The 14,145-nt window shown below is 38.8% G+C and overlaps 1 protein-coding gene across 19 annotated transcripts in view; it reads left to right on the top strand.

The window, feature by feature from the left end:
• The window catches only part of ARPP21 (cAMP regulated phosphoprotein 21), a 204,345-nt gene that overhangs the window by 104,108 nt on the left and 86,092 nt on the right, over window positions 1-14,145 (top strand). For all 19 annotated transcript variants that reach the window (XM_074858134.1, XM_074858103.1, XM_074858219.1 and 16 more), the window contains exons 7-9: window positions 769-847; window positions 2,156-2,215; window positions 3,111-3,251. In XM_074858134.1, coding sequence (XP_074714235.1) covers window positions 769-847; window positions 2,156-2,215; window positions 3,111-3,251 — 280 coding nt within the window. The remainder of the gene's footprint in view (window positions 1-768; window positions 848-2,155; window positions 2,216-3,110; window positions 3,252-14,145) is intronic.

Here is a 14,145-nt window from a genome sequence, read left to right on the forward strand (position 1 = left end):
CATTGCAATCTACTATTATGACCTACTAAGGCTTCTTCAGAAAAGACTTTGTATCTAAATTTGTTGGGGTTTTTTTTAAATCTTTTTATTAATCCATGGTATAAAGTTGCAGTATAATCTCTCAAAAATAATCATTGCCTACCTGGTTGTGGATCCACAGCTGGTGTGAATTGTCAGTTGGCTTCAATGGAGCTCTCACAGTTCACGCCAGCTTGAGGATCTGTGTGTACTTTTGAGTCAGGCAATACAGCAATGCTGAAAAATTAATTCTGACTACTGTCACGCATCCCTATTACCTGCCCACTCTCGGGCGTCACTGGATTTCAGTCTGTTAATGCAAATAGAATTCCCACTGGCACGATGCTTCATTTGCTGTGTATGCCGCGTTTATTAAGCGATGCAAAGAGACACTGATGAATAAAACTTCTTATTTTCATTTTTTAAAATGTTATTTAGTAGTTTAAAGGAAGAACTTGGCAGGGTCTTGAGTGGCACTGAAGGTTTCTCGTGATCTTCAAATATCCAGCAGTTTCTGTCAGTGTTTAGTTTTGGTGCTGTGTTCTCAGTAGAATGGTTCAGAGGAAAGGGAATGTCCACCTGATGCTTCCAAACATAGATCTTTCTTGGCTGAACTCCAAATGAGCATTTTATTTCAAAGCATATGCTTTCAGATTGTTGCTGGAAATGGATTTTGATGTATGGCATAGCTTAATTGTAACTGTTGAAATGAAATAAATGAGTGGGGGGGTGTTTGTTTTTATTTTTCAGATTGCAGTCAAGAGTATACAGACTCAACAGGCATAGATTTGCATGAGTTTCTCATTAACACATTAAAGAATAACCCCAGGTAGGTATTTTCTGCATTAGAGCTAGCACTCCTGAAATTATAGCTGTCGGTCTTTGAGTTCCCGTAACTGTACACTGTGTTTTATTAGTTCTGGATATGGTTATGAGGGAAAATGTAAAGGAGGTAGGCTGTTAACTGAACAAAAAGCTACAAAAAATCATCACCACCTACTCCTCCGTCCAGTCACCCATTGCTTAATTTCACTTTCGGCGACATCTGGTCTTCGTTCTTACCTTCTTGAATATAGCTCTACATGATGTTAGCAGTAATATATTATAACCATTGCAGTTGGAGAATTGTATATGAATATAAAGTAGCTTTCTTTTAACAATGCTGTACACAATTAAAACCCTGTGCACAGGGCTCTCAGTATTTCCATGGTTTTCATTTGGAGCAAGAAGCTCATCTCATTGTTAAATTTACCTCTAAATGTCTAAGGAAGGATCTGTAACATTTTTATATGTTGTGATTTTCACATTCATTTTGACTGAATCTGTTAAACAGTTACCACATAATTCTGCAATTATAGGAAAACTAGGAATAATTGGGTACCTAACAGCTTGCATAACCTTTTGTATAGATGATGGAAGGTCAAATTGTTTTATCTGCACAAAATAAGAAACTTCAAAAGAAGGAGTGATGCACTCTGTCAAGCTTAGAAAAAAATATATGTGTGGAAATATGCTGGGGAAATTTTTGAATGTTTTTGGTAAGTGAGGGGGGAAAGAGGAACATCTGAAACCTTCCAGTTGAAAACAGAGCATTTGACTGAGAAATGCTGTGGCATTGCCTCCTGGAAGCCGTAGTTCAAAGGCATTGTTCTCCATTGTGCTCTCTAACTAGATTGGATGTGCCCAGTCTTCTCGCCTGCAGATCAATGCCTCGTGGAAGTTATGTCTCAGACAAAATGTGGAAAATTTCTGTGGATAGCAGCTCTTCTCATGAAAGAGCTATGTTAGCTGGAAATCTCATTTTCCATCAAAAAAAAGGTGAAAAAGGACCAAATCTATCCATAGCAGTCAGAGTCCTTCTATGCAGTGCATTGATCACAGCCTGGTGTGGCTGGAAGCACTCTCAGACCATAGCTGAGCTCAAGGAAGAGCTAAATCTGTCTTGTATGTGAGTGAAGGTGCAGCAAAGCAGGCTGCAGTCTTCTCCAGATGTGCCAGAGCAAAGCACGTTTCATTTTTAATCAAGATGTCTGACAATGCTTGCAAAATTGCCTTACAAACATAGATACATTAATTTTTTCATCTAAAACATCCATTGGTAGTTCATGCTACAAATCCTTGCATTTCTTTTTGACAGGGACAGAATGATACTCTTGAAAATGGAACAGGAAATTATTGATTTTATTAGTGACAACAAGTAAGTCGAGTTCCACACTTGGTTATGGATTCACGTGTGCATGTAGCAATGAGAGCTGTGCGAGGGATGCACTCATGGACCACACTGCTCCTGAGCACTGTTCCTGGCATGCTGCAAGATCAGGCTTTTATTTCCTGACACATGGTGGTACTCCTTAAAATACAGTAGATGTAAAATAAAATCTTTTGCTTTTCATTGCATCATAATTGTGCTGGTTCTGCTCTTTTAGGTCCAAAAATCTAATTAAAGCTTTCAGTGCAGAGGATGATCAAATATGCTACCTCATGGGTTTCCCTGTGTGCTATGTTATTCTAATGCATTGGAAAATAAAACTGAACTTGCATGGAGGGATTTTTGCTACCATGTGGTCTTTATAATAAAATGTTTATGCAGCTTTAAAAAATAGAGAGTCAGAATAGCAGCAGAGGAAGAAATTATGCTGACAGGAAATAAGCATTTTGTCAATAAGAGAGAAAAAAGGAGTGTTTGCCAAACTAGATCTTTCCAGCATCACCCTGCATCTGACCTTTGGGAGAAAGACAGAAAGCTGTTGCTAGTGTCTCAGCAAATCTGTGGGATTGTTTGTGCAGGGAGTGTGAGTGTGTGTGAGGGGTTGGGGGATGAGTTCTTCCCAATATATAAAATAGTAGATACCATGAAACGTGAGCTTTCTTTGTCCCAGTGTAGCACACGGAAATTGTTTATTACAAACTCTAAAAATAATTCTTTTCTTTTCTTTGCCTTCTTGTAGCAAACACTTATATGTAAATGCACAAAGGAGAAGTTTTCAGTTAGGTTTCTGTCCACTGAATTACTGAATGTATTGCTATTTTCATTTAATTATAGCTCAGAGGGGAATGTAATTATCAGTGTGATTTGTTTTCTTTTTTTCCAGTAATCACTATAAAAAGTTCCCTCAGATGTCGTCGTATCAGAGGATGTTAGTGCACAGAGTGGCAGCTTACTTTGGAATGGATCACAATGTGGATCAGACTGGAAAATCTGTAATTATCAACAAGACCAGCAATACAAGAATGTAAGTAGCAACACTGTTGTGTTTTCCCTTGTTCCCTTTCATAAGAGCTGGTTTGTACCATGACTGTGTGGTGTGGTGGTGGTTTGGTTTTTTTTTTTTTGGTAGCAAGAATGGGTGCTGTTTATAGCTTTTTAGTGTGGGAGGGGAGGACAGGGCTCGCATTGTAAGGTAATTTAAGGATATAAAGATGCATAAGGAGAAATCAACTCAGTTTGTCTCTTCTTGCAAGAAACTTAACACAGTACCTTGGAATGTTACTTTCCCTGACTCCTTAGTGCCACTACTTTGCTATAGAAATAAGCTCGTTGCTTTACTTGTCACCTGATACCGTACAGTTATATTCCTACAGAACACAAATATATTTGGAAGATTGCCTCTTCTCTTCCTCTGGCTCTCCCTGTTTGAAGAGTCATTTTCTGCCCCACCTGGTCACTTAGGATTTGGTTCCCCTCCACCATCTGCCACCATTCATTCCCTTTTCCTCCTCTTCTTCCCTCCTGGTTCCTCTTTATTTTCTCTTCAAATCTCATTGTTTGACCACAGAGTTTTTATGGGATGTAAATTCCTTCTGATGGTTCAAATGCATTGCAAAATTCCTGGCAGGTTAAACTTATGCTGGCATGCTTTATGCTCTCCTCCGTGAACCTGTATAAAGCTAGCAAAAGCTTGATATGAAGTTCTCTGGTTAATTTAGCAAAGATACAGTCGTGTGTCCTTGTCTAAATCAGCATTACTCGTTCTGCTGAGTGCCACGTGTGTATAAACCACCATGGAATTGTAGCCTTCCTCTCCCTCTTTAACTATAAACTACATAATGAAGAGGAAGTAATTATGACTGGGTAATGAAGTTTTGGTATCTGGTATTGGAACAGGAAAGCCCCATCTGAAAATTGTGTACTTCCTGTATTCAATTAGTAGGAGAAATAAAAACATTTATTTCATTTACATATCCAGTAGTTAGGTGATTTACTTAGATGCAGTTGCAGAGAGTACTTTTTTTTTTTTTTTAAATGTTATTAGCTTCTCCTGTAGAAGGCTAGAGGGACTACCTAATTTTGGAAGATCAAAACCTGAGCCAGACACATTGGTATTTGTTATTTCACTGAGCCCTAAAAATCTTCCATGTGTGTGAAGTAAATCTAAGATCATGGACAACTTATTTTAGATTCTTTTCGTGGGCTATCCCCGAGATACTCAGACATCTGTAAAACAGCACTTAGACGTTAATGTTTTTAAAGGTTTGAACAAAGCATGTACTAACAGTCTGATTTTCAGAAGCCAAGAAGATTATAGTAACTCAATAAAACTAACACTTGGGCTGCTAAGGGTCTGGTAATACCTGCCCCTGTGCAAGGGCTGTATTTGGGTGTGAATAAGAAAAAGCTGGGTATGCAGCAAACTGGTGTTCATTTTTGAGCTGTAAATGAGAAAAAAAAATTAGTTTCATCTTAAACAAAACACAATCGTATCTGAATGCTTTTTAGGCATTCCTCTCTCTTTACAGTTCTCCCTTTTCATTTCACATCTGTGTCACCTCTGTTGTGCACCAACTGCTACAGATCTTTCCTCACAGCATTGCCTTCTCCTGGTTGACCTGATAATGTGATAATATCACATTAATATCTGATAATGCCTTGCTCGGTTGTGTGGCTATGCATCGTTGAGATGGGTAGCGCTGGAAGCACTGTTGCAAATGCCTGTACAGCGCTTCTGAAGAGGACACTGAAGTCTTCTTCAACAGTCAAAACTTTATCAGAGTGTTCTGATGAAGCGGTGGCTTCCTGTGTGGTGGGAATGAGCAAGCAAGGCTGTTTACCATGTGTGAACTGTCATCCTTGTGAGCAAGCTCAGCAGGCAGGACGTTGCAGGGGTATAACGGATTGAATGACCCTTTCAGCTGTGGTCTTGCAAGCTGGAGGTGAGGCACGGAGACAGATAAATTGGTTCTGACACCATTCCTGTATAGATCTTCCAGAAATAAACACAGGGCTTTGCCCCTCTGACTGCGAGTACAGCTGTTGTGTAAGCACCACACGAACGGCAGGTTTTTTTCCCTTCTGCAGTGATATGGTGGTAGGTAACCGGATTATATGAAGTTCATATTGCATCATGGTGCTTCCAGTGTGTTATTTACATTATTTTGATACTGCTGTAAAATAAAGCTTTGTAGAAGTAGCTCTTTCTTTTCATAACTGGAGGAGATGACATGTTTTTTTAAAATGTCCCTGGCTCTGACAGAAAATAGGTTGTTATTATCCAGCTTGAATAAGGGCTGATGAGATTTTATTATCTACAGCAAATATTGTGTAAGTTCCACATCTGAAAGCGTCCGATGTGATTTCATGTGTTCTGCATTTCAGTACTCTCAGAGGAGACAATTTTGTGTGGTTCAGAATCAACACCAAGTGCTGGGATTGTGTTGACTCTATTAATTACTATTTGGACAGTATCCAGAATACCGGAGAATCTGGAGAGCAGCTGAAATGCTGTTCAACGTGGTTATGTGGTGCTGTAAGCCTGAGCCTTGATAGTTTTATGCGAATGTATGGAGAGGCCCCATAGACAGATATGTTGAAGATTTGCGTTTTGACAATAAATTATCTCTTTATGGCATATGGTTTCCAAAGTACTTTAACTGCCTACTGTGAAGTGGGAAGAATATTCTTGCATACTCAAGAATTCATAAATTCTGCCCCGGCTGTGACTTCTCTGTGCGTGTGTGCCTGTTTGGGAAGAGCATATGACTCGGTCGAGTCACTGTGTGGGCTTCAGTAAGCACCTTGTGGTTTATTTCTCTGGCTGAGGGAGGGTTCATGTCACATCTCTGGTCACGCCTGCAGGTGATGAGTTGTTCCCTGGCTCCAGGCAGTGAGGTGCATTTATTCTGTTCAGCAGGGACCTACGGTGTTCACTGCCCACAGGTGCTTGGAGGTACAAGTGCCAGAAGAGTTAATGACTTTGAGATGAACAGGCTGGTTGGGAAAATCTTGTAACACCACCACATTAGAGGTGCTGCGGTACAGAGTAGGATCTGTTAGAGGGGGGACTAGGTTATGAATGGAGTGGATGGAGGCTTTTCATTTATCAACTGGCCATCTTAGGCCAGTGTATATCCACCTCTATATACCTGTGCCTATAAAGTACCTATATTTCAGGGGGTTTGGAATTTGAAACAGTGCTTCTTGAAGGGGTTGCAGCTGGAAGGAGGGCTGTGGCTTGTCTGGTCATCCATGCTGCTTTATGGAGAGGGAAAAATGATAGTAAAAAAGCATTAGGACTTGAATCTCTCTGAGATTGCAATCCTGTAGTTTTCATGAAGTCTCAGTGAAATCTCTCTTAAAAATACAGTCAGGCCATAATGACAGTTTGGCAGTCTGAAGAGTATTTATGATGAAGAGCTTAATCTAAGGTGCCTTTTTTTAATTGGAATGTGAACAAGTCATACTGGTTTTGAAGGGTTTTTTATGAAAAAAATTTTAAACCAGAGATGATCTCAACTACCCTAATGTTTGTTAACCTTCATAAAGTTGTCTCTGTACTCTAGCTTTTGTTACAGAATAATGGATTTTAAAAACAAATTATCTTTCCATATGATTTTGGAAATTAAGACTACATTAAAAAAGGAGAACAACTTTGGAAAACAAATATCACTTTTCATGGTCTCATATCATACAAAGTCCTGCTTAACGAAATTGTCCAACTTTTGAAATCTTATTCTCAGCAGTATACATGAGAGAATTTGATGAGAAAACAAGGGAGGATTTTGTTGTAGTTGTTGTTGTTTTGTTTTGTAGTCAAAGAGCTCAAATACTACCTATAATGCAAAGTCTGCTTTGTTCAGTATGAAAGTGCTCTTGTGTCACCATTGTAATGTATATTTGTCTGTCATCTGTGTCTGCCTGTCATCTATCTAAAGATATACAGAAATGTACGGGGAATTTAAGACAGTGAAATATGATATAAACAGAATTTGGAATTGGGGCAATATGTTAGACAGGGCATCCCAGATTGGAGCCAAAAAACCATGTATGTGCCACCTTTTATTCTGTATATTCCCCATAATTCCTATCAAACGACTGGAATTGCCTCAGAGCTTTTTGCGGAACTGTTCATATTGTTATACATATCAGTTCAATCAGATTCATTCATTTGATTATCTGTAGATAGGTGTAGAAATGTAGGGGAAGTGTGCTTGGTAAATGAAAAGGGTTTTCATCTGGTTGAGATCATCACCCATGTGACAAGTATGTCTGTACCACAGCCTACACATGCATTCATGTACATTTTTATATAAGCATGAGTGGCAGCGCTTATCAGAATTGAGAAGGTGGAGTGCTTGTGATATATAATGGTTGTATTTAGACATTTTCATACATTCTGAGGGTGTAACATACCTATTACCAACTTTATACCAATACTCTCATCTTCAGTTATGACTAATTTTTTTTTTTTTCAAGAGCATTGTGAGTTATGATCATTGTAATATTTGGTTTTCTTCCTATTCTGTTAATATGTAAATGTTAATATAATATTGGCCCAGTTGGAAGGTTTCTTTCTGCCTTTGAGATACATCAAAAACTTTGAGCAATACTATGATGTTGTGTGTTCTACAGGGGTTACTTAGGGGTTCCTAGGGTTGAACTGTATCAGCAGAAGAAAACATATAAGGTACAGTATGTACTTTGAATAACCTACAAGACTTCATAGTTATGACATACAATCTGTGTTATTCTGTCTCCTCTGTGTAAGGGTGGTTTGAATTGCAAGCAAAGAAGAAAAGTTCTCTTTAGGCTTCTATTGTGTATACACTGAATGATCTTGCTGTAGGTAACATCTATGACAGTAGAGGTGTGCTGTGCCAATTTCACCATCTTAAGAAGCTGAACTTTGGTACAGGAACCTACAGACATGTCAGGAAAATGGCATTCACTGAACATTGGCAATTTCAATGAGGAATAGTTTCTAGAAATTTTTTTTTACCCTAGGCTGAAGTGCCAAGACTTCTTCCTTGAGATGCCAAATGTTACAGCCTTTGGATCATGCAGAAAAGTATGCCTTCCCCCTTGACTGAATAAGGTATTCAGTGTAAATGACTTTAATTTCTTTAAGCAGTTGCTTGCTGATGGGAAAGATGGGACATTTTCCACACACAATTTGTAATGGCTCTTTAGTTAGGTATATGGTAGTAGTTACAATTGTGTACCTGAACACCTGTATCTTCTTTGTAAAATCTCAGTCAGATCAATTCAATGTTTGCCAGAGCATTTGAAGCCCAGTTTTGATTTATTTTTCCCCCTGTTGTAACACAGAATAGTTATCTGGCAAATGGTTTGCTGTATGGTATTGCATCTGCATTTAAGCACCTTATGCTATCCTTGATTATCATATATGTACACAGACTAATGATCTCATGAGAGCGGAATCACTTTTATGAGCCACGTGATGCAGGAAAGCATATGTGTACACTGTTATTTCTGTGGGTTTTTTTTTTTTAATTGGAGTCTTGCATTACTTTTCTTCAAGGGACTGTGGAGTCAGCTGCATTCCCCTGTTTCCTATTGCAGTTACCTCTTTCCCATCTTCACTGCAGAATAGTTGCTCCTTGACTGCTGAGAAATAAGCAGAAACTGTGAATATCAATACTTTCCCTCTGGTTTACAGTTGCTGTTGCCCAATCAGCATACCAGTGTCATATGTTACAAATGTGTAGAGGAATATAAGGGTGCATACTAGATGTATGCACTTAAAAAGGAAAAACTGTATAAGTCAGAAATAATGCTGTAATTGGCTGAGACATTTTGTTCCAGTTTAAGATGAACTAATACATTATGCAACTAAGAATTTAGTGAGAACATCAGTAAAAAAAAAGATGTAGAATAATAACTATTAGCTTATGTAGCTACATGGTAACACATGTAGCATTTGAGTAACACATGTTGGGTTTTGTGGATTTTATTTCTTGATTATTTTTCATACAAAAATAATCTGTTTACTTCAGTCTGGGATTAAATTAGGAATGTGATTAGAAAAAAACCTTTTTTTCAGTGCAATACTAATTGTGTTTAGGATGCAGGAGCCCAATGTCCTAGTGGTCCTTGCTGTGATGCTTGGGTTTTAGCCTTCAGCTCCTTTCTGGCCTTTCCTGCTGCAGCCCAGAGCTGGGCAGCGCATCCTCCTTGCATGCAGGGGAAGGCTTTCACATCCGAGGAGGAGTGGGGAACTTCCCAAGAAACACTTCAGGAAAGCATTAAGGGGGAATTAGACGTTTTGCATTGAGGTTTAGGAAATGTCTGCCTCCAGCAGCGACCTGAGCCTCCTCACGAACTGCAATGCCTCAGCTTTTTATCGCAAGAGAGAAGCACCTGATGTGGAGGAACTGCTTTTCTTTTATTCACTCAGGAGGTAACTGGAGAAGTAATTCAGGGTGTAAATATGTTAACAACTGGTAGGGATTTTAGCAATATCTTACTATTATGCTACAGTCATTTGTTTCAGATGTGAAGTTGTCACTGTTCCGCTAAATACATTATTTGAGGTTGTGCACATTCATCATTTCACTGCTTGATGCTCATTTGGAAGAGATTGAGCTATTTTTTCCTCCCTGTCATTTTGTTTTGTTTTTGAAAATGTTTATTTTCTTTATTTTAATGATACTTGAATTAGGACAGCCTTTTTTTCTGAGCAAGCATTCTCTCATTTCAGCCACATGCCTGTTTTACATGAAAGATACAAAAGAAAAAAAATAAAATTCTTGGTACACTTGAAATTGAGCTGAATTTGACCCTTGAATACTGGCTTCATTCTTACTTCAATCAGTGTGAGCTATATACTGGACCTGCTTACTCTGTGAATGAGATGTTAGGGTTAATGAACCAGTTCTAATAGCTCCAATATTAAATTTTCATCTAATGCAGTTTATCAAAACTAAATTGTTTATAATTAAAGTGGACATGTACTTTACAGCTGTTCTATACTGTAATGAAATATTAATTAAGCATTAGTCAGAAGAGATCTATGGTATATCTCTTTTTCTCTTTTTTTTTTTTAAATCCTTACTATCACACCACCTAACAGTATAAGTTTTGACAAACCTAGAAGGTTATTGTCACCTGCTCTGTGTGGGGAGATGGGAGGTTACCCAGGAAGAGAGTGCTATGGAATAGCAAGTAGGTAATTCAGTTGAGGGGAGCTGTTCCTTGCATGAGTAATTAACCTATGTCTTTATGTGCTCGTCCAAGCTGTTGCAGGAAAGTGCCCATTAATCAAGATGCTGTTTGGTCATTTATACTTTCAAATCACTGGAGGGAGATCTGAAAATCTGAAATGGCCTCTATGCTTTCCTCAGAGGTAACTGTATGTGGGTAGTAGGTGAAATAATGTCTTTAAATCTGGGCATTTCAGAAATGAGTGCTGATATACGAGCAAGTGAATTTTAGAGGTGGTCCAAATTGGTTTTAGTAATTGCCTTTTACACTTCTGTTGCCTGCCTCGTGCTTAATGTAAAAAATATGACATGATCACTAGAAATGAAAAAAGTATTGTGAGTTTTGAGAAACCTTTGTCTTTATAAGCAAAGTCAGTTGTTTCTGCTCACTGTTTCCAAGGTAGTCTTGTGAAGCTGTCTCTGACAGTTCATTAAAAACAGGTGCTCTTCTTCAGGCCAATGATTGTTCAGGGGATGACTTCTGATCCACAACTCTTCCTGCTGGAGACAGGGAAAATGTTCATGGCCTGAAGTAGAAGGAAGCACAAGAATCTATTATGGTATTAATTTGTATGTATGGGGCATTTCAAGAGGACTAATAGTTTATTCACTAGCCTGTTGGCTTTTGGGGAGCCATCTTGCCTTCATTGGTAGTCTTCAAATCTTGAATTTGGTTCCTTTCTCTCTCTTCCTTGTTAATTTTTGAACTTCTAAAATAGAAAAATGTAATTTAAAATAGATCACAGCAGTTATGCAACACTGTAATTTTCAGCCACTTACAGAGTATGCCACAGCCTTAAAATCAAATATTAATGAATTCCGTAATAAACTATGCTACCACTTATAAGCCTCTACTAGCTGGAAATAAATTGGCGCTGTGCAAGATGTTCAGTCGCAATAGACATCCTGAATATCAAAAACTAAATCCAGTCCAGGAGAGAGGGAGCAGGAGTAGCAGGTCCCTCAGGTACAGAAATAATCTTAGCTTGATCACAGGAGGACAGCAGACCATTTTGAAGCTCCTAAAATGGTCCTTGTCTGAGAGAGGATCCTTCATCCTGGTCTAGCAGAAGAGATGGTATTTCAGTGTGGCCTTAGCCTGCCAGCTTCTCCCCTGAGTTCAGAGCTAGATTCCCATGTTCTGGCCCCAAAATACTGGGCCAAATATCAGGCAGACTCTCAGGGAGTCAACACGTACTGTGGTTTGCATCCATAGATTAAAACAGGATGACTTTCTGGTGTTAAGCTTTAGGAAAGCTTGTGAGGATCATGAGTTGTGTGATGATACCTCAACATTAGATCAGGTTCTTTAAAAACTGTATACTTGGAAAGCCTTCAGGATCTGCCCGTCTTGGTCCACACACAGAATAACTTGGCATGGAAGAGATATAGTGTACATCAACTCTATCTTTCCGGCAGCCATGGTTTTCATAATGGGAAATGCCACTGGTGCCAGCTCCACTGAAATCATGCTGCTGGGGTGCTAGGACTTAGAACCTTGAAGGGTGGGCAAGAGTGACAGAATAAACTTCACACTTGTTGAACGAAAACCACAGGGAGACGTTGCTTCCATGTAACATTACTGGCTCTTCCTTTCAGTCCTGCCAGTCTTATCTGCAACCCCACTTAGAGGGGGAGAATGCCTGTCAAAATAACTTGTGACTTTTCACATCCTTGTTTAGTTATAAATACAGAACATGTTTAGAGTCTGAAAAAAATATTAAAGAGTATACAGTCTTTAACCAGGAAGAATGTAGCATTTGGTATTTGAGGGTTTTTTTCCCCTTGTGCTACAGAGAAGGCAGCACCTTGAAGGAATCGTCTTGTACAGAGTTGATTTTTTTTTTTTTTTATGGCTTTTAATGTGCTTTTATCATCATAACAGAAGTTCTTAGTGACTCATACTGTAAAAGCAGCAATCTGTTAATGAGGCATTTACCTTCAAATGCTTGAAATGCCATCTTGAGTGGTTTTAAGTATTAAGTTGTGATAATATAACTGTGCTGTACTTTAACAATTATCTGTATTTAAATTCCCACTCTGACTTTTTGAAACTGTGTTTTAATCATCCATCAGCCTCTAAATACATGAAACCTATTTGAAGGCTGTAATTCTGGGCCCTCATTCTTGAAAAATGTCTTTCTGAGAGAATTTAATGAAATAATTTAACCTGTAGGGCTGGAATTCTGCCTTTCATCATTAAGGTGGGGCCTTTTGACAATGATATTTGCTTCCAAGTTCTGTAAATTCTCAAACTCCCAGAATACATTCCCATGCTTCCATGATCAAAACAGTCATTTGTACTGCAGATAATGGAGTTTTGGCCTGCAAGATAAAGTAAAGAAACAGTAATACTTATGTAGTTTTACTGTGGCAGTAATGCAGAGCCCTAGGAGAGCCTCTGGCATAAAACCAAAAAAAAGCACAGTAGGCAGATGTAGTAGATATTCACAAACTAGCAAAGCAAGAAAAGCCACCATACTGTGTCACAGCGTGCCTTCAAAATAGAGGCCAATGTGATGTTGGACTGTGCAGTCAGTTTAATTGAAGACAAGTGCAAATAACAAGAAAACACCATTAAACCATCAGAACACCTGTGTAACAGTGCCCTAAATCTTCACAACTTCTCTGAATCCTGTCAGCAGCATCGCTTCTCCCCCACTCTCACCGTCCCATTGCTCTCCTGATGGCGTCCTTTTATAAGAACATTTTGTCAGTTATTCGTTCTGTTTGCCAGATGATGATCCTGTGGGTACCCAGGGGTAGTGTTTTGCCCATTCCTAGCCCCATTACCCTACCTATCTTTCACTTTGTGTTGCCGTTCATTCAGGAGAGGAATATTAACATGCTGTCACCCATTATGTGCACTAAATGAACATTGCATTGCAAATGCAAAGTTCACTTTTTTTAGACTCTTGCACACTGCGGCAATCTCCACTTTTGAATTCTTTCCTATAATGTATTCCTTCAGACAGCTGCTTTGCTGTTACCTGTGAGGCTTTTGCAGATGACGTGTGCTACAGCACTTGCTAGATTTTTTAACTACATCAGGCGCTGTACTGGCAAACCCATCTTTTCCACACATGGTGAGGTTGTTGCTTCTTTTGAAAGGCATCTTGCAACAGCCTGTGCACTGTGGTGCTGTCAGAAACATATGCCTCATAATAAAGATTTATGTGCTGTGTATAAGTCAGCCCTGACAATACCAGACTGTTTTTGTGCTCTGCTAATACAGTGACTAAGTCTTCAGAACCGTAATGTTCAGAGCTCATGCTTGTCTCTCTTTCGATTTTCCCTTTTGGTGTGGTATCTGTGTTTCCTGTTTCTTAGCCAGTTATTTCAGAGCTAATTAACTTATTTTAAATGAGTGTAGATTTTTTTTTTTTCTTCCCAGTATTTGATTTCTTATCTCCCATGCAAATAGAGGTCTATGAAACTGCATTAGTTTCCTTCTAAACATGGCAGACTCAAGGAAATGCCCTGTCACTTCCTTAGTTTGTATAACCTGATAGCTATTACCACTCTGCAATATGTTTTTAAAATCTGTAATTTGATTAAACAGTGAATACCTGGTTAAGGTACTTAGGGTTTGGGCGTTTTTTCATTACTACTTACAATGGTTGACTCAGAATCAAAAGCATAAAATGAGCACGTAATGGGGGATCGTCCTTAAAGAGTCCCTGTGAAAAA

The sequence above is a fragment of the Strix uralensis genome, chromosome 1 (genome assembly GCF_047716275.1).
Source record: "Strix uralensis isolate ZFMK-TIS-50842 chromosome 1, bStrUra1, whole genome shotgun sequence".
NCBI lineage: Eukaryota > Metazoa > Chordata > Aves > Strigiformes > Strigidae > Strix > Strix uralensis.